This window comes from Manihot esculenta, chromosome 15 (genome assembly GCF_001659605.2).
Source record: "Manihot esculenta cultivar AM560-2 chromosome 15, M.esculenta_v8, whole genome shotgun sequence".
Lineage (NCBI taxonomy): Eukaryota > Viridiplantae > Streptophyta > Magnoliopsida > Malpighiales > Euphorbiaceae > Manihot > Manihot esculenta.
In genome coordinates, this window is record NC_035175.2 from 28,245,105 (window position 1) to 28,264,946 (window position 19,842).

The window sequence follows — 19,842 nt, forward strand, 5'->3', positions numbered from 1 at the left end:
TTTTGTGTTTTTTGCAGCTTTTGATGCCAAGATGGACCAAATCAAACCCCCGAAGAACTTAACTTTGTCTCGAGAGAGCATGAATGCCGCGTTGGACGCCCTCCGATCTGGTCATCGCGTGTCTGAAGCTACTGAAGAGGTGGCTAAGTTGATTACTTCTAGGACGATGAGCCGTCCTCCTGCTCAAGCTTCTTCTCGAGCTCCTAAACCGAGCTCCCACGGTACCAAATCCTCTCGGCCACCTAGCCGTGGTGGGTCGGACTCGACCCCTAAACTTGATCAGGCTTCTCGGTCCAGTCAGGCTTCCACAGAGGAGGCGAGGGAAAATCCACGAATCATTATCAGGCCGTTGGAAGACTCTGAGCCAGTGAGGACGGATCCTGTTCTTCCTCCTAAGGAGGTGCATGAGGGGAGGCTTGAGACCCCGAATATTGAAGTGGAAGCTCCGAAGGAAAGAACAGAGGTTATCCTTGTGGAGGAAGATGTCCCAGAGGCCCTTACTAAGGATGTCCTTGCTCCTGCGGAGACTGGGTCCGGCCCTGTTGACGGAGATGTCACGAGAAAGGGGGGGGACAAGCGTCCAGCCTCTTCTGAAATGTCTCCCCCAGCTCCTGCTCGGAAGAAATCCAGGACTTCCAAAGGGTCGACTCTAGCTCTCCCTCCTATTGGGAAGGAAAGGCGAGCTTCCAAAGGGTCAGCCCCAGCTCTCCCTCCCCTTGAAAAGAAGAAAGATGTCCCTGTGATACCCCTGCTATTGGCTCCCAACAACGACATTCTGAATGCAGAGGATATCACCCACCAATCTCCTGCCAGTGTAGTCGCCGAAGTCATCAAAGAGCGGATGTTTGGTGGCGTTACAGAGGCCTCGGACCCCCGCTTGCCTGCTCTTACTGGTCTTCTAGCCAGTTCCACTAAGGAGCAGGCGACGTTTCAGTCTTGGCCTCGGGGGGAGCTTAGAGATACAATTAGGGAGATGTTCCTGATGGTAAGTCATTCTTTTGTTTTCTTTTCAACTTTCTTCGCTGCTTTGTGCTAATGATTTCTCCTGATGGTAAGTCATTCCCTATTCCTGAAGAGGCTGCAAAAAAAACAAAAATAACTAAAAGTTAAAAACAAATACAAGAAAAAGGCAAAAGTCAGAAGAAAAAAAAAAAGGCAGACCATCAACAAACAAATACCAGCTTCTTGGTAGTCCCGAAAATTGGACACGAACATGCACTTTTCGACATTATACTTCTGCGAGACAGAGGTTAGTCGAAGAAGGCAGATCTGGTCTAGTAGGGGCAGCCTAGGAAGGTCGTTACAACCCGGAAGGACATCCCTCCAGGAGAGATCCACATCCCAGGTTATTCCAGAGCCTTCCTTTAACTCCACCACCACGAAACCTTGAACCCAGCCCTTGATGGAGTCCTTATACCCCGAGAAGATAGATAACCCTCCTCGAGGAGGAAAATAATAGAACCTCTGACTAGCACGGACTAGACGGAAGAAGGTAGAAAACAAAATAGCGAAAGAGGTAAAACCCCAACACAAGTTGATGGATTCAAAAGAACACATAAAAAGAATGGAGTTCGGTGAGAGCATGCGAGGAGTTACTCTGAAGTAAAGAAAAACCTCGATGAAGAAGGGAGAAAAAGGGAAGGTTAGATCGAAATCGCATTGCTTGACAAAGAAGACCAAGCTGCGATCCCGCTGGGGTCAATCAAACCCGACGGCGGAGGAACGGGAAGAACGATCCTCTAATTGCGGTGGGGAGTCCTAATGTGATAGAGGGAAGTATCTAGGTATTCTCGAGAAAAGAAGTTAGAAAGGGATGCAGAGGAGATACTGGACCTCGAATTCAAGATATTATGGAGTCTAGGGATAGCCATTAGAGAGCAGAAGACATACCTCAAAAAAATTTTACAGGGGATGAGAGAGACGAAGTATAGAGAGCAAAGCAAGAAGAAGAATTTAAAGAGAAATGGAGAGTTTGAATTTGAAAAGAGTAAAAGCAGAGAAAGGGCGTTTTTGATAGGAGCCTCCTCGGGTCGCGCGGTCATAATGGGCCTAGAGATTTACCCCCCTCATTACTTATGGAATAATTACTGAGGAGGTAAAGGGGGTACTTGATGACCGCCAGACTTCTTATACCCGGGGTGAGGCCGGGCCCTGGAGAAGAGCACAGGCCTAAAGCCCATTAGAACCCTCTAAAGCAGACCAGCCCAGTGTCGCGCACTCTAGCCCGTGACTAAGGCAAGCTGGATTGGCCTCATGCGCAGGTCCACTAGAGGATAACCTAGCCCGGTGATGTGATGGGATGTAGGATAGCAGGTCCAGCCACCTCGCAGCCCTATCAGCATGTATGCCGGGAGGAATTAAATGGCCGCCTGACAGAGAGGGGTATGCTGACATGTCTGTACGTACAGGTCTGAGTGATAGGGACATGTGGCACTGTAACAGGGTGGCGGTTATGCGTCACTAGAGGACAAAAGGAAAATGGATAAAGGGAAAGAGACGTTATCTTCCCAGACTAAACTTACTCTCATACTATAAATTCTATTTTCTGAATTTCAGAATATTAATAATTAAAAAAATAATAATAATCAGAGAAAGGTTCACGGTTGATATTGACGTGGACTCTTTGTTTCCTTTTTTCTTATTGATGAACATCTGATATTGTCAGTACCATTTCTTATAAATGAATTGATTCCACAGGGAACTAATCTGAAAATTAGTGTAATGATTGCTTAAAACAATAAATTTATATTTTTATCAATACATTTAAGTTTCAAAATTTACATTAATTGTTTTGAAGAAATATATTTAAATTTAATTTGGTAAATGATAAGAACACAGAAATATCAGTGGAGCAAAGAATTTTTGAAAAAAATAAATTTATTAAATTGAATTGAATCAGAAAATTAAATTAAATTTATACCAAAAATAAGAAACTGATAACCAAACGAATCTGAAAGCAACTGAAATTGTATTAAATTCTTCATTTGGTTTCAATTCCTAAATAAATACTAAACTGAAATTAAAACCACATTAAATCAAAACAGCTACTTAATCAAATATTTTAAATAACTAATATTATACTAATAAAGTGGGCTTTTGAATTTAAAAAAGAAATTCTTATCTTTTTTTTAACATAAAATAAATTCTTATCTATAAATTTAAATTTTCTCCCATAGCAATTTATTCAATTTGATAATTTTAAAATTAAATTTAAAACATACTGATTTATGCCAAAATTGAGAAATCAAGAATATGAAGGAAACTAAAATCGTATTAAATTTTTTTTCAGTAATTTTATACTTATAAATTTAATTTTTTTCTTATATATATTTAATTTATCAGTCTTTTACCTTGTGAATCAGCCATAGGCTGATTGCAGCAAACGAGAATTCTTGTTAAAAAAAAATAATAATAATTATCAGCATATCCTTCTTACCTTGTGAATCCCAAATCACCCTTACAGGAACACCCCAAGTCAATGGCTGCCCCGTTCTCTGGCCCATTACTCTCCAAACCCAAATGGCAAATTCTACAATCTCTCCTAGTTTTACCATCCAAATGCAGTTTCCCCTCCAAAACCCCACTCTCCAAGTCCACCTCTGACAAGCAATTTGACGCTGAAGAGTCCCTGTGGGCACCAAACTCTCCAGAGAACGACAAGTCACTGCTGCAACGGCTTAAATGGTGGTCTGTGTTAAAATGGGGGGTGTGTGCCGTTGCCATTTTGCCACTCCAGAAGGAAAAAAAAAAATTTGATGAAACAAGATCAGAACTTGGGATTTTTTATTTTTTATTTCCTGTGAAGGGTTAAGACATTTGCTTGATTGCTTTACAAGAGAAGTATAACCTTATAACAAAGCTACCAAGTACCAACACATAGAAACTGAGAGATACAGTGTTTGGACCTATGGTAAGAGGGGAAGAGGGAGGAGTGGAGAGAGAGAGAGGTGGAGCCCAGAATTAGGTGGTGGTGTTTGTTTATTTAAACTTTATGAAAAAGAAAAGGGAAAATATTAATCTCCCTCAAAATCTGTGTCAGTTTTGGGCAGTGTTGGTGGAAAGGAAACTGCCGGTGAGTTTGCACAGAGCAGAATAATTATGCCATTGTTGAGTTTAATTCATACTGTTGATTGATTGTTAATAGCTGAGATGTTATATCCTGTATGCAGAGATGTGTAATTAGTTGGTTCAATTTTGAAATAATTGAGTAATCATTTAATTAAATATCTTCAAAATTCATATTAAAATAATTGAAAAAATGGTCAAAAGTTAACTGTTGATCAAAAGATAAAAGGAGAATAATATATCCTTTAACTAATACCACAATCAACCCCTTAACTAAGTTTCCACCAAAAAAAAGAAACTAGCATGCGAATGCTGCTTCTTCGGATCATTGTCCATTTTCTCATCCTTCTTCAGCCTTCACCAAAGCGAATAAAATCTTCCCTTCAACTCTAAAACCCCATACTTGAATTATATCATCTTCTTTTAACCCATTATTCTTCTTAAACTCATTCCAGTGAGTGCGAAACACATAGGTTAAAGAATGACTCCCATTGGGTTTGTTCAGCTTCCATTGCCTGAAATTCATGTCACTAACTTCAAGATTAGGATCAATGATCTTCACTTGCAAGTGTTCATCTTTCTCTAGCTTTTCCTTCTCATCTTCATTCAAGAATTCACATAACACTTGCTTATTCGGCATCGATAAACGCCCCTAATTGTCTTGCGTGTCAGTGTTTGTTATTGCCTTCTGGATCACCAACTTTGCTTCAGTGCCCTTCATCTCGAGGATCAGTTTCTTGAATTTTTCAGGTAGGCTTGGTTGTGGCAATGGCGTTGAACTCTTCAAATCTCCATTCTCGCTTTTCGAGCTTGTCTTTCTGTGCCTTTTTCTCCTTTCTTGATTCTCAAGTAACGCTCTTCTCTTTGGTGCAGTAGTGTTTCTTGCCTCATTCTTCTTTTGATTCAATTCTTGCTCAGTCTCAATGTTGAACCGCCATTGATGAAGATCCTTCTCTTTATAGTTCTTGCTTGCAACATCCAGTAATTTTTCTCCCTTGAACTCTCTGGCTTTGTTGCTGAACCCCTTTTCTTCAACAAGAAAAACTTCTTGCTTTTTCAAAGGCTTTCCCCTTAAAAGCCTAGGTAGCTTATCCATCTCCACAGCTTTGTTTCTCTTCTGTTCCTCCCACTTGACAGTAGCAACTGCTGCAACCATCAACAAACATTCAAACTTCGTCACCTGCGTATTGACATCAACGTTATGCAACTCCATGTCTTCAAAAGTTAAAAGCTCAGACTCAGAGCCTCCCAAAACTTGGACTGATGAAGAAGGGGAAGCCATGGGACTTTTGAACAATCGGGAAAGGAATTGGGATTCTTGTTGTTGATCAATCTCTGTAGTCTGTAGCCTTATATATGCTGGCAACAAGTGTTGTAGAGAGGTTAGTGAATCCTAGAAGGGAATGATTGAAGAGATCTGTTTGATTAATTTTCCAAAACAAGACAGAACTTCATTAAATGTTTCCCAAATCATATCCTTAATAGAAATCTTGTAATATCTTTCAAGATTGCTTGCATAAATATTTGCTGAGTTTAAAACTCATATTTTAAAGATTGATAGTATTTTTCTATTTAATCTTTTATTTGGACTGAAGTATTTTTATTACAACTAATTAAATATGATAATTATTTGAAATTTAACTTGGTATTATGAAATTATTTTTAATCGGTAATAATTATTAAAATAATTATGATATTTATAATTATAGATAATAATTTATTTGTTAAAAATATTATTAAAAAATGTAAGAGTTAGTCATGGTACCCAGAGTTTGGATCACATTTCAAATTCACTACTAAGTAAAGTCAAATCAATGTCTAAAAAAAAAAGAAAATAGTTGGCATTTATGTTATGTGATACTTTAGAAATATTAAATAATTAAAAAATTTTATTATTATATACTCTTATTATACCTTTCATATTTTTAGGCAGAGTGGAATTTAAAAATTAAAAAAGGAAATTAAAAAAGGGGAGAAATCAGCTTATTTGTCTCATTATTCTTGGCCAAAGACACCCTGCATAGTCTTATTGGTAAACTTTTCACTTATGCAACGAATAAGAATAATTTTTCAAATTTGAAAATAAAAAATAATAAAAAAATATATTTTTTATTTTATAATAAAATCAATTTAATAATTTATTTATTAAATTTTAAAATTTAAAATAAATGATCTGATAGTTTAAAAATAAAAATTTGAAATATAATAAATTAAAATTAAAGTGTCTTAATTTTCTTAAGTAATTCAAAAATTAATTTCATACAGAAGAATGAAATTAAATCTATGTTTTTTTGAGGTTTTAAAAAAAAAATATCTATGTTTATGAGAGCATGTGTTCTCCTTTAGGACCCGACCTCACTCGTAGAAAGTCCGACGGTCATCAAACACAATTTAGAGTATATTAAAAAGTAAATTAATTCTGTTCAAAAATCAATTTTGATAAAAGTTAATTTTCTTTCTAAAAATTCTTTTATTAAATTTCTCATAAAATTTCATGTAATTTTTATACATTATTTGTCTGATTTGTATTTAAATTTAGTTATGAATTTTCACATTAATCGCATAAACCAGTATTTCTGAGCACAGCTAGATAATGTTGGAACTTTCAAAGGGTATATCATAGACTTCTGATGACCTTCTTGGGTGATTCTTTGTGTAAAAAATTAAGTTCAAAATGTTTAATAAAACTCTATGTTTTGAGTTTTTTACATCTTTTACTTTTGATATAGTTCCAATATTTTATAACCAACCATGATGATCAATCAGTCGGTTTAATTTAAAATTGAATAGAATCGAATAAATTAAAATTTTAAATTTTAATATTTATGAAAATTGAACCGAATCGATTTTGATCAAAAATCAAATCGAATTAATCTGATTCGATTTAATTCAGTTTGATTTGATGAGTTTAAATTTTTAATAAATTTTTTAATTTTTACACTATTTTTAATATTTTAAAATTTAATTAAAATATTTTAATTTAAATATCTATATTATTGAAAATAATATACTATTATCACTAATCGGTTTGATTTAATTTTTTTTTTATCAAAATCGAACCGAACTGAAATAATGAAAATTTTTAAAATTAAAAATTAAGTCAAATAGAAATAAAACTGAATTTTAAATTAATTCGATTCGATTAATTTTTTTAATTTAGATCAAATACGCTCAAAACCAACCATATCAATTTTATCTTTTTTTTCTATTAATTTTCTCTTAATATTTTACTTTATTTTAGTTGTTATTTTATCTTTTATTTGATAATATATTTTAATTGTCCACTATTTATTTTTAATTTATTATTATATACTCTTCTTATACCTTTCATTTTTTTAGGCAGAGTGGAATTTAAAAAAAAAAAAAAAATTAAAAAGGGCGGAAATCAGCTTATTTGTCTCATTATTCTCGGCCAAAGACACCCTGCATAGTCTTATTGGACAAATTTTCACTTATACAGCGAATAAGAATAATTTTTCAAATTTGAAGCTAAAAAATAATAACAAATATATTTTTTATTTTATAATAAAATCAATTCAATAATTTATTTAATGAATTATTTATTAAATTTTAAAATTTCAAATAAATGATCTGATAGTTTAAAAATAAAAATTTGAAATATAATAAATTAAAATTAAAGTGTCTTAATTTTCTTAAGTAATTCAAAAATTAATTTGATACAGAAGAATGAAATTAAATCTATGTTTTCGAGGTTTCAAAAAAAAAAAAAAGAAAATCTATGTTTATGAGAGCAAGGAGCATCCATGTCAATTAAGGAAAGAAAATCACATATATATTCACTAAAAACAGAAAACAAAAAAAAATTAAATTTGTTGCCTTGAAAATTAAGGAAACCCAGATGGTTTTTTACGCAATCCCCACACCAACTTACCTTACCATTGGATTTTGGTTCGTTTTCTAATATTTTCCTTTTCATTTTCTGTATGATTCTTTCTTTGATTTTCATATAAATTTTCTTTCTTTCCTCTCCTAAATACAGAGGCTTTTAAGAGGAAGAAAGGGATGGGATCATCAGCTGGAGGTGGAGTAGGAGCTCTGGAAAAAGAGGTTGGGAATGCTCATGTCGCCATGGCGATGGTGCAGCTATTCAATGGAGGATATCATGTTATTACCAAGGTGGCTCTTAACGTTGGGGTCAATCAACTTGTTTTCTGTGTCTGTCGAGACTTGCTTGCTCTCTCAATCCTCGCTCCCGTGGCTTATATCCGTGAAAAGTAATTCAATTTGTATGGGCTTTTGTGTTTTTCCCCTTTCTGGGTTTGTCTTATTTAGCATTTGATGTCTGTGCCTATTTGGTCCATTTGTATACATGTTTAGGAGAATTTTTACCAATGCAATGGTTTTTAATTTTTTAATTAGAATCTTTTTTCTTTTTACTTGTTTTTGTTTTTGTTTTTTTTTTTTTTCTTCAACTCTCAGATTTTTTTTGGTTTTTTGCCGATCAATTGGGGTGGGAGGGGGGAGGACAAGATGGCTACCTCCAATTGGTATTAAATTTGATCGATTTTGTATATAAGACAAGCCTTGCAGTTTTATTCAATTCCATGTGATAACTAAGTGAATTATATTTTGCCAGTATGAATACTGATTCTCATTTGCACTTTTGAAGTGCAGCTTCAATGATGATGACATAATAGGCCTTTGGACATAGCGAAATGCATATTTTGCAGCTTTTCCTGTTGGTTTATTTAGTTGTCAGATGGGCAGTACAAGTTCTTAATTTCTTATGACATTGTTCTGCTTTATAATTTCATATATTATTCCACATGATGCATAATCCTGAGACATTTTGTATTTCTTTTTGTAGAAGGATTCGACCACCTATGACAAAACGTCTACTCTTGTCATTCTTCTTCCTTGGGTTAACGGGGTGTGTTTATCTTAATCCATCTTTATTCATCTAGTTACACTATGAAATGCTTACTACCAATATCCAGAAACACCATCCTAGTAACCAATCTATTTGGTTTTGTTATTTGGTAGGATATTTGGCAACCAGCTACTATTTCTTCTTGGCCTTGGCTACACAAATCCAACATATGCTGCGGCAATACAGCCTTCAATCCCAGTTTTTACGTTTCTCTTGGCTGTGATGATGGGGTAGGTCCAACAAATTCACCCACTGTGTGTGTGTATAATTTAGCTGCTGTTCTTTTTCTTTTTTCTATGATATATCATATGCAAAGTACATTGCTTGTATGAGTGCTTTTTGTTCAGTTTCCTATATGAACTTGTTCTTGCAGAACAGAAAGAGTGAATTTGTCAAGAACTGAGGGTCAAGCGAAGGTTGGGGGTACCCTTGTCTGTGTTTCTGGTGCCATGTTGATGGTTCTGTTCCGTGGTCCAGTTGTCTTTGGATTTAGTGATGCAGATTCTGCAGCAAGCGAAATAAGTGCCAAGGGTCAACCAGAGCCTGCTGGATGGTTTTTGTCCAGCTTCCTGAATATAGGTCTGGAAAGTTGGCATCTTGGAGTTTTATGCTTAATAGGGAATTGTATGTGCATGGCTGCTTTTCTGGCCATTCAGGTAAATGTTTATATGGTTATCCAGTGATAGTGAGACAGATAATTTGAAATGAAATATTTATGTATTTTGATTTATTTTTAAAAATTATGAAATTAAGAATTTCCAGAATTTTCTGTTAAATGTCTTATTAGGAAATATAGAGATTTTAGTACTACTTAGGAATACATTTCATTAAGAATTTCTTATTTAGAAGTTCTGCTACTAGTAGATGGTACAATTTGTTAAAAAAATGCATGATATAGGGAAAATAGAGATCTGCATGAATTGAATCTAAGGGAGTTCAAGCAAAACGAACTTGTAGAAACATGTATTTAATTCATTTGCTCGAATTATGGACCTTGTAGAAAAACTACAAATCCTCAAAAGACTGAAGAATCTCTAGTCCCACGGAAGCAATGAAACTAAGAAATAAAGAAGCCCATAATTGCTGATACACAAGTCACATGAAGCAGTTTTTGAGTAAAGCAGTGATAGCCTGTATGCCATCAAGCTATCGTGATAATTAAAATTTCAGCGATTTCTTATATTTTCAAGGTGTCAGTATGGCTTCCATTGATATCTAATTTCTTTATTATGCCATCGCAAGATAAATGAGATTCTGATTTTTAACTGATGCTGCATGAGAAACAATCACATAATAAAATTAAGGATGTAGTTAATGGAACTTGCTGTCTAATGCATTCCTAGAAGTTTAACCATGAATAAATTGATCATTTGGTGTAATACTTGAACCAACTTTTCCTTTTAGCCTTGCTGCCTTTAATGTTATTTTCAAGACATGAATCAGCTTGCAATGTTTTTCATTTTCTATTAGAGGGCAAAGAGTTGGTCATCTGGATACACACAATATTTTGAAATAATTGTTAATACTTTTCAGTATTTCCTTGTAGTATTCTTGATTATCATGCTTAAGTATCTGTTAAGAATAGAACCCTAACAAGACAGTTACTGAAAAGAAGAAGACTTATAGAAGAAAACAGAAGAAAGCGTTGAGAAATGTAGAGATTAATGATAATAACAGTTCGTAACCAATTCATAAGAGACTACTATTTTTTCCTCCATTGCTAACTACTCTCTCGGCTGTTGCTTCTTTCTATATTTCTTCCCAGTATACATAACAGTATCTCATCACTAAAAACCATTTATCTATTAGTTTTATTATTGTGAGATGTTAATGACCTTTTGTTAGGATCCTTAGAAATGGGATCAAGTTATGGGACGAGGTTGAGGAATTAATGGATCAATAAATGAAGAAGAAAGTGGTTGTTTCTCTTTTCAATCTATGATGAAGGTTGTACAAGCTCATTAAGAGAAAACTTGAAAATCTCTTGAGTTAAATACTCAATAACTTTTGGCAAAATTCTACCATGTCTCATTTATTATTTCAACTGAATTTAAATACAAAAGGAAGAGATAACCTCTTCCTATTAACAAGAGAAGTTATTAGCATGATCAGAACATGGAGAATCACCCTCTTACAACTAAGGAAAGTAACACCACTAGTAACAACACTATTAACCACTAACACCACTACTAACAGAACCGCTAACCATTAACAGCACTATTAACCACTAACAACACTACTAACATCACCAATCACCAATCACCAATAACACATAGGAGACAACATTACTAGCAAGAAGGAAATCATGAGTATATATGGAGCTAGTTTTTCTCAATTGCATTAGTAACTTTGACTTGGTCTTACATTTCAATATTTTTCTTTCTTCATATGTGAATCTCTTGTATATCAGCAATAGTCTGCTAACATTACTCTCTTCCATGTTGACGTGCTTGTCCTCAAGCACGAGAGTAGAGAATTATTGTTTCAATTGAGTGGTAGTTTCCCAAGATGGATCCTTCTCATCGTTCCCTATTCGTTGATGACAGAAAAAATGCTTACAATGAGTTAACCAAATTAGAGGATCTTCTTGCCCATTTAATTGTGGAAATTCAATACAGCGAATTTAGGGACCACAGGAGTGCTACTGGAAGAATCAAATCCTACACAAATTAAATTGGCTATCCCTTTTAATTTTAAAGCTCGATTTTGGGTACTGCTATTTGAGATGGATGCAGACAGTTTGGCACTAGCAACGGTTCTTGTGAGGTTCTCCAATTTTGTATTAAGTTCCTCCTGTCGGGATTTATTAGCAGCCTGTTCTTCAAGAAATAAGGCTAAAAGTCTATCAAATTGATGTTGGATTGAATCCTCCATAACTAGGCTCTGATACCAAATGTTAGGATCCTTAGAAATTGGATCAAGTTATGGGACGAGATTGAGGAATTAATGGATCAATAGATGAAGAAGAAAATGGTTGTTTCTTTTTTCAATCTATGATGAAGGTTGTATAAACTCATTAAGAGAGAATTTGAAAATCTCTTGAGTTAAGTACTTAACAATTTTTGGTAAAATTCTATCATATCTGCTTTATTATTTCAACTGAAACTTAAATACTTAAATACAAAAGGAAGAGATAACCTGTTTCTATGAACAAGATAATTTATTAACATGATCAGAATATGAAGGATCACCTCCTACAACTAAGTTTATTATTTCGACTGAACTTAAATATAAAGAGAAGAGATAACCTCTACCTATTAACCACAGAATTAATAGGAGAAGTTATTAGTATGATTAGAACATAGATTATCACCCTCCTTCAACTAAGAAAAGTGAAAGAAAACAAAGCAAAATACTAACAGCACCACTAACAGCACTATTAACCACTAACAGCACTATTAATCACTAACAACGCTACTAACATCACAAATAACATAAGAGACAACACTGCTAGCAAGTAGGATATCATGAGTAGTAATAGTATGTGGAGCTAGTTTTTCTCAACTACATTAGTAACTTTGACTTGGTCTTACATTTCAATATTTTTCTTTCTCCATGTGTGAATCTCTTGTATATTAGCAATAGTCTGCTAACACTTCATTTGTTATTTGGAAAATTTGCAGGCTCCAGTTTTAATAAAATATCCTGCCAGCATTTCGGTCACAGCATATTCATATGCATTTGGAGCTCTATTGATGGTACTGACAGCATTCTTTATGACCAATGGAGCAGCAGAGTGGAGTCTGGTGCAGTCTGAGCTTTGGGCGGTCATTTATGCTGTAAGTTGCTGTTCAATATATATCTGCCCTCAGTTTCATGTCTTCTGTGGATGTACAATTTATTTTCAGTCATCTAATTTCAACTCTACCCAACTATGAATAACTGTATCGTCTTTTTTACTCTTTATGAGATGAAGTCCAATTTTCTGTTTAGTTTTACCTTTTAGAGTGCCCTTTACCTTTTCTGGGATATTGTGGTCAGTGTTATGGTTCACTTCCTGCGTAAGAGACTGGAAGTTGATTTCTTTATTTTGTCCATCACTACTGTTTTCATTTCCGTGCTACTTTTTCTTCTTTTTCTGTTGGTAATTTTATCCAAGTTGTGCACTATATATCCAAATTATCATCTCAATACATGTCATGTTTCATCACCTAATATAAATCTTATCACATATTTTGATTAAATCAATGGCTCATGTTTGGATACAAAATCTTTGGGTTTGAATTGTCCTAACTTTTCAAAATTATTGTTTGCTATCAAAATTATTTATATGGAGAATAGTAGGATTCTTTTTCTTTCTATTTTGTTGGGTGGACGATGTGGGAGGAATGGGTTTGAGAGTAGAGGGAACAAAGAGGGAGACAGTAAGGAAGAAATGAGATTTTTATACCAACAAGGGGAAACAATCACAGGTTTTCCTTGAATTATCATTTCCTAGGTAAATTAAATTCAACTCTTAATCTCCTGCTATCTCTCACAAATCCTCTATTACATCAACTTGTGGTCACCTTAGGTAATGGTGCAGTTTGTGTTCCTGCCTTCATTTGTAGCCTGAGTCTAATAGTGACTGAACCCATCTCATTCTAACCTTTCATATAGCTACATTACTTGCTATGCTAATAGTGAACTTAATAATTAATTTTATATTTTTTTAGGGTAATTTGGTGATGTCCTTTCTTATTTCTTCAAGGATAGCATGTATGGGCATGGTTAGATTTTGGTTGTAAAAGGCTTGGTTCTACTCAGAAAGTTAAAGGAGTCTACTTAGCTATCTAAAACTGATGGAGTAGTAGAGTAATTCCTGTTCGAACACCCTTGCCTGAGTTCCATCCTACTCCACCTCTTCCTCGTATTGGAGAATCTGGATCAATTCATGAAACTGAAAAAAGATAGCAGGTACCCATTGGCAATAAGAGATGTACATTATAAGAGAATCTATTACCCTTCACCTGGATTGATAATAGCAGTTGCAATTTTATTGAAGTTGATGATTAATTTGATATCTTGAATGTCAAAACTGTTATACTCTCTATGATTTTCTTTTGAGTCTCCAGATTTAATAATCCTTGGAGTTGTCTTTGGACTCGAAACAAAGTGGAAAGTGGAAAAGAACATTCTCCTTGATGTTGTAGATGATTTTGGAGTGCTATGACCTAAGATGGTAACAATGTCTAAGCTGGGCTCTTGTGGATTAGACGGAGTCCAGTCCTCATGGATAGTGACAGTTTCCTGCAATTCTAGCAACAAATGATTTTCATTCAATAATATATGAAATTTCTGTTTCACCCCATGGCACCATGTTATATATGAGAGATTGGGAGCTGAAAGGAGTTAATTGTTGACAGGACTAGTAAGATGTGTGGATTGGATTCTGAGAATTTTTGGAGGGAATAGTTGTTAGCAAGTTGCTGGAATTGGAGGGAAAGATGAGTAGTTAAAGAAGCTGTTATAAGTCGGCTGTGACAATTATTAGAGAGCTGCTGCGGTTATCAGAGAGCTGTTGTGTATAAATTGGGAGTAGGAATACATGGAATATTCATTCTAAGATCAATAATAATCTGAACCTTTCTCTCTTCTATTCTTTTCTTATTCTCTCTAAAATCTTCTTGTTGTTCTTCTTCTCTCTATCTCTCTCTATTCTTCTCTATCCTTCTTCTATTTCTCTGTTCTAGGGTTTTCTTTTGATAAATTGGTATCAAATTGATTCTTGGTGATCGCAATTCATTCCTGAAAATGACAAGATCAGTTATCTTCAGTTGTGAAGCAGTTAAGGTGGCAGAATTGGAGGAGGAGCTTCGGGATTTTCAAGAAAAGATGGAAAGAGTTCAAGAAAAGAACGACGAGAACTTTGAAGACTTGAGGTCCAAGTTTCATGAAATTGGAAATTCTTAATGGAAGAACTCCAATCCTTGAAGGCTGGGAATTTGAAAGAAAAAGGAAAAGAAGGCAGCAATGGAGGTGAGGACATCACAGGGCAGAAAGTAGCAGATCTGTGGGAGGTAAGAGCATTCTTCCATTCCCTGTAAATACTATTATAACAGCGGGTAGTGAATTGAAAATGTTGCCAAAGCTTAAATTGCTTACTTGTGATGGAAAAGAGCCTAGGATTGGCTTAGAAACTGTGAAGTAATTTGATGTATATAAAGTTCCCAAAGGAGGAAAGGGTGAGTGTAGCAACTAGCAAGTTTATTTCTAGTGGATAGAGTTGATGATTGGTTCAATAATTGGTGCGAGAGAAAGGGAATTTGAGAAGGAGTTGTGTTAAATTTGGAGATGAGGGAAGGGAGGATGCAGTCGAACATGAAAATGAAACAGGAGAGGACTGTAGGAGATTATCAAGACAGATACAGAGAATTGAGGATCCCTAACACTTGTACTGTTATATCATGCGAAAGTTCTCAATTGTATAGGAACTTTCCCTTTTCTTCAAAATCACCAACCAATGATGTCATTGCAACTCTAAAATTCCAAAACTTAGTCAATAAACCTATTCTGTCCAGCAGTACTCAATTCTCATCTGACCAACCTGCAATGGAAATATCACCACTACCCAATTCAATTAGCATAAGACAACCTGAGGCTAAATTGATGATTGCAGTGCAGGTGACTGAGGCAGATAAGGGGAAATTTGATATTCAGCAACAAGAAGGGGGAAGAAATAAAGGAGTTGCAAAAAGTGTGGGTGTTGAAAGCAAGTGGCAGTACTTTAGAAGCCAAGATGGTGAGTTCAGCTGTTGCAATGCCACAATTCTTATGGAAGATGAATGAGAAATGTCAAGAAGGGAAAGAAAGAAAGTACAACCATCAAACAATATTGTGATTTTGAAGGAACACGCATGGGAAATTTGGGATGGAAAAAAAATTGCATCTCCTTTCATGCAGGAAGAAAAGGGTCTCAAAACTGCAAGGGAACTACTCATATATGGGCATTTGCTGATTTGCCAATTCAGCAAGTTGGTCTTTTGTTCTTAAATTGCTGCAACTAATTTCCTGCGCTCCAAGAAGCTTTTCTTCAACACACCTTCATAAAATCATAGAAGTATTAGAATCACCCGAAACCTTTCTTTGAAGTTCTTTTTGCACTAATAAGGTGTGCACAATTAATTATATCTTGCAATAATGAATTTCTGTTTGTCTAATGTGACTTTTTTCTCAGGGAATTGTTGCTTCTGCCCTTAATTATGGACTTCTTACATGGTCCAATAAGATCTTGGGGCCTGCTATGGTTGCACTCTACAATCCACTTCAACCTGCAGCTTCTGCTTTATTGTCAAGAATTTTTCTAGGGAGCCCCATATATTTGGGAAGGTTTTACTCTAGTCACTTGAAACTTTTTTGCATCCAATTTGTATATTTACTCATATTGCATGCATTTCTCCACTTAGATAGTTGTGATGTTTTGCGTAATTGGTCTATGAGTGGTCCTATCTGTAGGTTATCATAAAATTTTTGTTCTCGAAAAAAAAATTTAATTTTCTTCTATAGTTGAGAGAATGCTTGGATAATGAACTTCTATAGGTCTTTTCTAGTTGAAGCCAAACATAAAAATGACATTAACACAAGTTGACAAGATAAAATTTCCTTTTTCTTTAATCAGAAATGCCTACCTTTTGAAGCCAGAATTGATTTTCCTTGATATTTAACATAATGCTTGAAAGGATCCTTGGCACCTGAAGCTGGTGTTGGGAAGGCTTACTCTGTTTTTCTTCTTGTCACAGCATCTTGGGGGGATGCTTGATCGTTGCTGGTCTTTATTTGGTAACTTGGGCATCCTATAGAGAACGACAGGCAATTGCTGGGATTATTCCTTATGTTCTTTCCCGGGGTTCTGAGTCCTTCATCCACAAAGATCCATCTGTTAACAAGGGTGCGTACGAGTGAGGACACACGTCCTCAGGGCCTTGCTCACCAAAATCTGCAGATTAATCTGGCAAACAATGATATGTTGTGTAAAGTTTATTCTTTTCTAAAGTCACCTATTTTGTGATAACAAAAAAAATAAAAATTGATGTATTATGTCTATTCTGTTCATTAAGTATTCAGTTTTTGGAGAAATCAAGGTAGGACATAATATTCTGTGCTTCTCTTAAGCTGTGACATGCTTTTCCTTTGCCTTCAATTTGGTTGAGAAATGATATTGAAAAAGAAGAACTCAGTTTTTATATCCTTTTGTGCAGTTGTTTAGATGAGATTTGTCTTGGCCACTTGATCCTAGCAGGAAATTTCTGAATTTGGCTCAAATGGCCGCGGACGTGCTGAAAGACATCTCGTGAAAATGGCAAACTTTTGAGACTTCTCATGCTGCCTATGTTGAGGGCTTTGCAAAATTTTGAAAGACATGAATCAAAATAGATAGGAAGCAGAAAGCAGCAGAGCTGCAAGATTTTAGTATACTGAATGCTAGTGAAAGCCAGAGGCAATTGTGGAATTTTCTTTTTCATCTAATTTATTTAATCACTAACTGGTTGTGTGTCTTTAGTTGTTAATTTTAATGATGGCAATCTTGTCGTAAGTATACTGATCCCTTCTTTTCTTCTGGGTTGCTGCATCAATTCCTTTCTAATTATAAGGTTGCATGCCTTTTATAATCATTTTTGCATTGTTGTATCCATCTTTGGATAGGCCAATTAAAAATAAAATAATTACAAAAAATTGATGAGTTTTCTGGAAAAACATAGAAAATAAAGAAAATAAGAGTGGAAAAAGTTAAGAATACAGAATTGAGAGGAAGAGAGATTTTATTCAAATAATCAAATCAATCATATGTTTACAATTGTATTTTTCTATATTAAGAGTGTTTGATTTAACTGTTGAATATAATCGATGGTTGATAATTGATAGCGATGTCTGATATTAAGTGTTTAGTAAAATATATATTGCTACCACTATTTATACGTGAAATAACAAATAAATATATATAAAATAAAAAAAATTCCACAGTGATAATATAATATTATCACTATTTTCAAACTAATAATATAATATTATATTATTTTAAGTGCTCAGGCTGATAATATTATCACTATTATAAAATTTAAAAAAAAAATCGAATCAATTAAAAAAAATTAAAAAAATTAAATCGAATTGATTAATGATAATATTATATTATTTTTAATAATATAGGGATATGAAATCATATTAAAATTAAAATATTTTAATTAAAATTTAAAATACTAAAAATAAAGTGTAAAAAATAAAAAAATTATTAAAAATTCAAATCGATCAAATTGAATCAAATCAGATCAGTTCGATTCGATTTGATTTTTAATTAAAATTGATTCAGTTCGATTTTCATAAATATTAAATCAGCATATTAAAACTGATTGAAAAATGCAGTTGACAAAGTATCTATCAGCTATCAGCCGCATTTTCAAAGAGTTTATCAAATATATAAAATAAGGGTTTGGAAAATGCAGTTGACAAAGTATCTATCAGCTATCAGCCGCATTTTCAAAGAGTTTATCAAATATATAAAATAAGGGTTTGGAAAATGCAGTTGACAAAGTATCTATCAGCTATCAGCCGCATTTTCAAAGAGTTTATCAAATATATAAAATAAGGGTTTGGAAGTATACCAATTGGATGAAAAAGTTGAAACAAATACCTTCTAAATACCTAGATGTTTAGCTAACCAATTAGCGTTACAGATTTTAACTAACTCCCTTAAATTATGTGCTTCTCATGCCATTCTCACACATACTCCTCATTTATAAGGTACGTGCTCTACTCTTATTAAAATACTTGTGATAACTAATTCAAATGCACCTTATCGATATCTCCCCCAAAAATAGTCCTTGTCCTCAAGGACTAAATGATGGAAAATGAAGTTGAATTGAATCAACAAACTCCCATGTAGCTTCTTCAGGAGCAGAACCAAGCTATTGAATCAACCATTGAGCAGCAGCTCGATTGCCTCTTTTCCCCCAACTATTCAGAACTACTTGTGAATAGGGAGCCTGGACTGAAAGTATCACTAGAAGCATTCAAAGCATTACCAATATGAGCCGGTTTCAAAAGTGATATACGAAATACATCATGGATTTTGGCTTCTGGAGAAAGTTGTAACTTATAAGCTATTGCACCAATTTTATCCACAATCTTGTAAGGGCCATAATACTTAGGATAGTTTATTATGAGGCCTATTAACAAAAAAATTGCATAATAAAATTAGCGTGCATCGTGAACCCGAATGTCCAGCCTATAGCGTATTATGAAATTCCTTTAACAATAATCTACCTTTAGCATATATACATGGTTTTCCCTCATCAAAATTAAATTATTATTTATACACGGTTTTTCTTTATTAAAATTAGATTTCATCAAAATTAGATTATTATTTATTAAAAATTGACGAATTTTCCTTTCTTGTGTTAAACTCCACAAGGCCATTACTTGAAAATCCTTTCTCAAATTTCATCGAATTGATTGGATTATTCCTTAAATAGTTTTTGAATAAAAAAAATCAAAATATTTATATTCATTCATAGTTATGTCAAAAACTTTAAATTTTAGATAATAAAATTAAATTTTTTTTCATTTTGTCTCAAGAGAAATAAATTAAATATGAAAAATTATTAAAAAATTACAAGATAATTTTATTTGACCAATAAAATAGTCTTTAAAATATATATTTTTATTTCAATAATATTCTTTTTTTGTTAATTCTATTATTTACTTTTTTTTTATTTTTATACAATATTATAGTTTAATAAAAATTTAAAATGTAAAAAAAATATAATATAAAATATAAAATATATTATTTTATTTAATATTATTAATATAAAAATATTATTATATGAAATACAGTTTTTTATCGAATCAATTACTACATTAATATATTTATTAAAAATAAAAATATTAAATATTTTAAATAACTTATAAGAGAT

At 33.7% G+C, this 19,842-nt stretch overlaps 2 protein-coding genes across 12 annotated transcripts; one reads left to right on the forward strand and one right to left on the reverse strand.

Annotated features, from left to right (window-relative positions):
• Positions 1-1,056: 1,056 nt before the first annotated feature.
• LOC110602097 lies at positions 1,057-3,723 on the reverse strand. Its single transcript, XM_021739520.1, has 2 exons — positions 3,437-3,723; positions 1,057-1,078 (listed from the first exon to the last, which is right to left on the reverse strand). Exons 1-2 carry the CDS (start codon positions 3,721-3,723, stop codon positions 1,057-1,059), a joined length of 309 nt encoding a protein of 102 aa, XP_021595212.1.
• Positions 3,724-7,815: 4,092 nt separating this feature from the next.
• LOC110601391 (WAT1-related protein At4g19185) lies at positions 7,816-17,471 on the forward strand. Of its 11 annotated transcripts, none has more exons than XR_002485820.2 (9): positions 7,816-7,974; positions 8,066-8,300; positions 8,894-8,956; positions 9,070-9,186; positions 9,330-9,612; positions 12,580-12,735; positions 16,113-16,264; positions 16,675-17,016; positions 17,134-17,471. XR_002485820.2 is itself a non-coding variant. In XM_021738505.2 (9 exons), the coding sequence occupies exons 2-9, from the start codon at positions 8,089-8,091 to the stop codon at positions 17,139-17,141; spliced, it is 1,140 nt and encodes a 379-aa protein (XP_021594197.1). In that variant the 5' UTR covers positions 7,816-7,974; positions 8,066-8,088; the 3' UTR covers positions 17,142-17,471. The 11 variants fall into 11 exon arrangements, 8 of the variants coding, with proteins under 8 accessions (XP_021594197.1, XP_021594196.1, XP_043806770.1 ...); XM_021738505.2 differs by having other exon boundaries at positions 16,675-16,823; XR_006348647.1 differs by lacking the exons at positions 16,675-17,016; positions 17,134-17,471 and adding an exon at positions 14,713-14,955 and having other exon boundaries at positions 16,113-16,250.
• Positions 17,472-19,842: the final 2,371 nt, after the last annotated feature.

Coding starts and splice junctions, on each gene's coding strand:
- LOC110602097 (XM_021739520.1), bottom strand. CDS start 3,723: ATGGCAACGGCACACACCCCCCATTTTAACACAGACCACCATTTAAGC. Junction 1,079..3,436: donor GGTGATTTGGGATTCACAAG/GTAAGAAGGATA, acceptor TTTTTTTTGCAG/CCTCTTCAGGAATAGGGAAT.
- LOC110601391 (XM_021738504.2), top strand. CDS start 8,089: ATGGGATCATCAGCTGGAGGTGGAGTAGGAGCTCTGGAAAAAGAGGTT. Junction 9,187..9,329: donor CTCTTGGCTGTGATGATGGG/GTAGGTCCAACA, acceptor TTGTTCTTGCAG/AACAGAAAGAGTGAATTTGT. Junction 12,736..16,112: donor TTTGGGCGGTCATTTATGCT/GTAAGTTGCTGT, acceptor CTTTTTTCTCAG/GGAATTGTTGCTTCTGCCCT.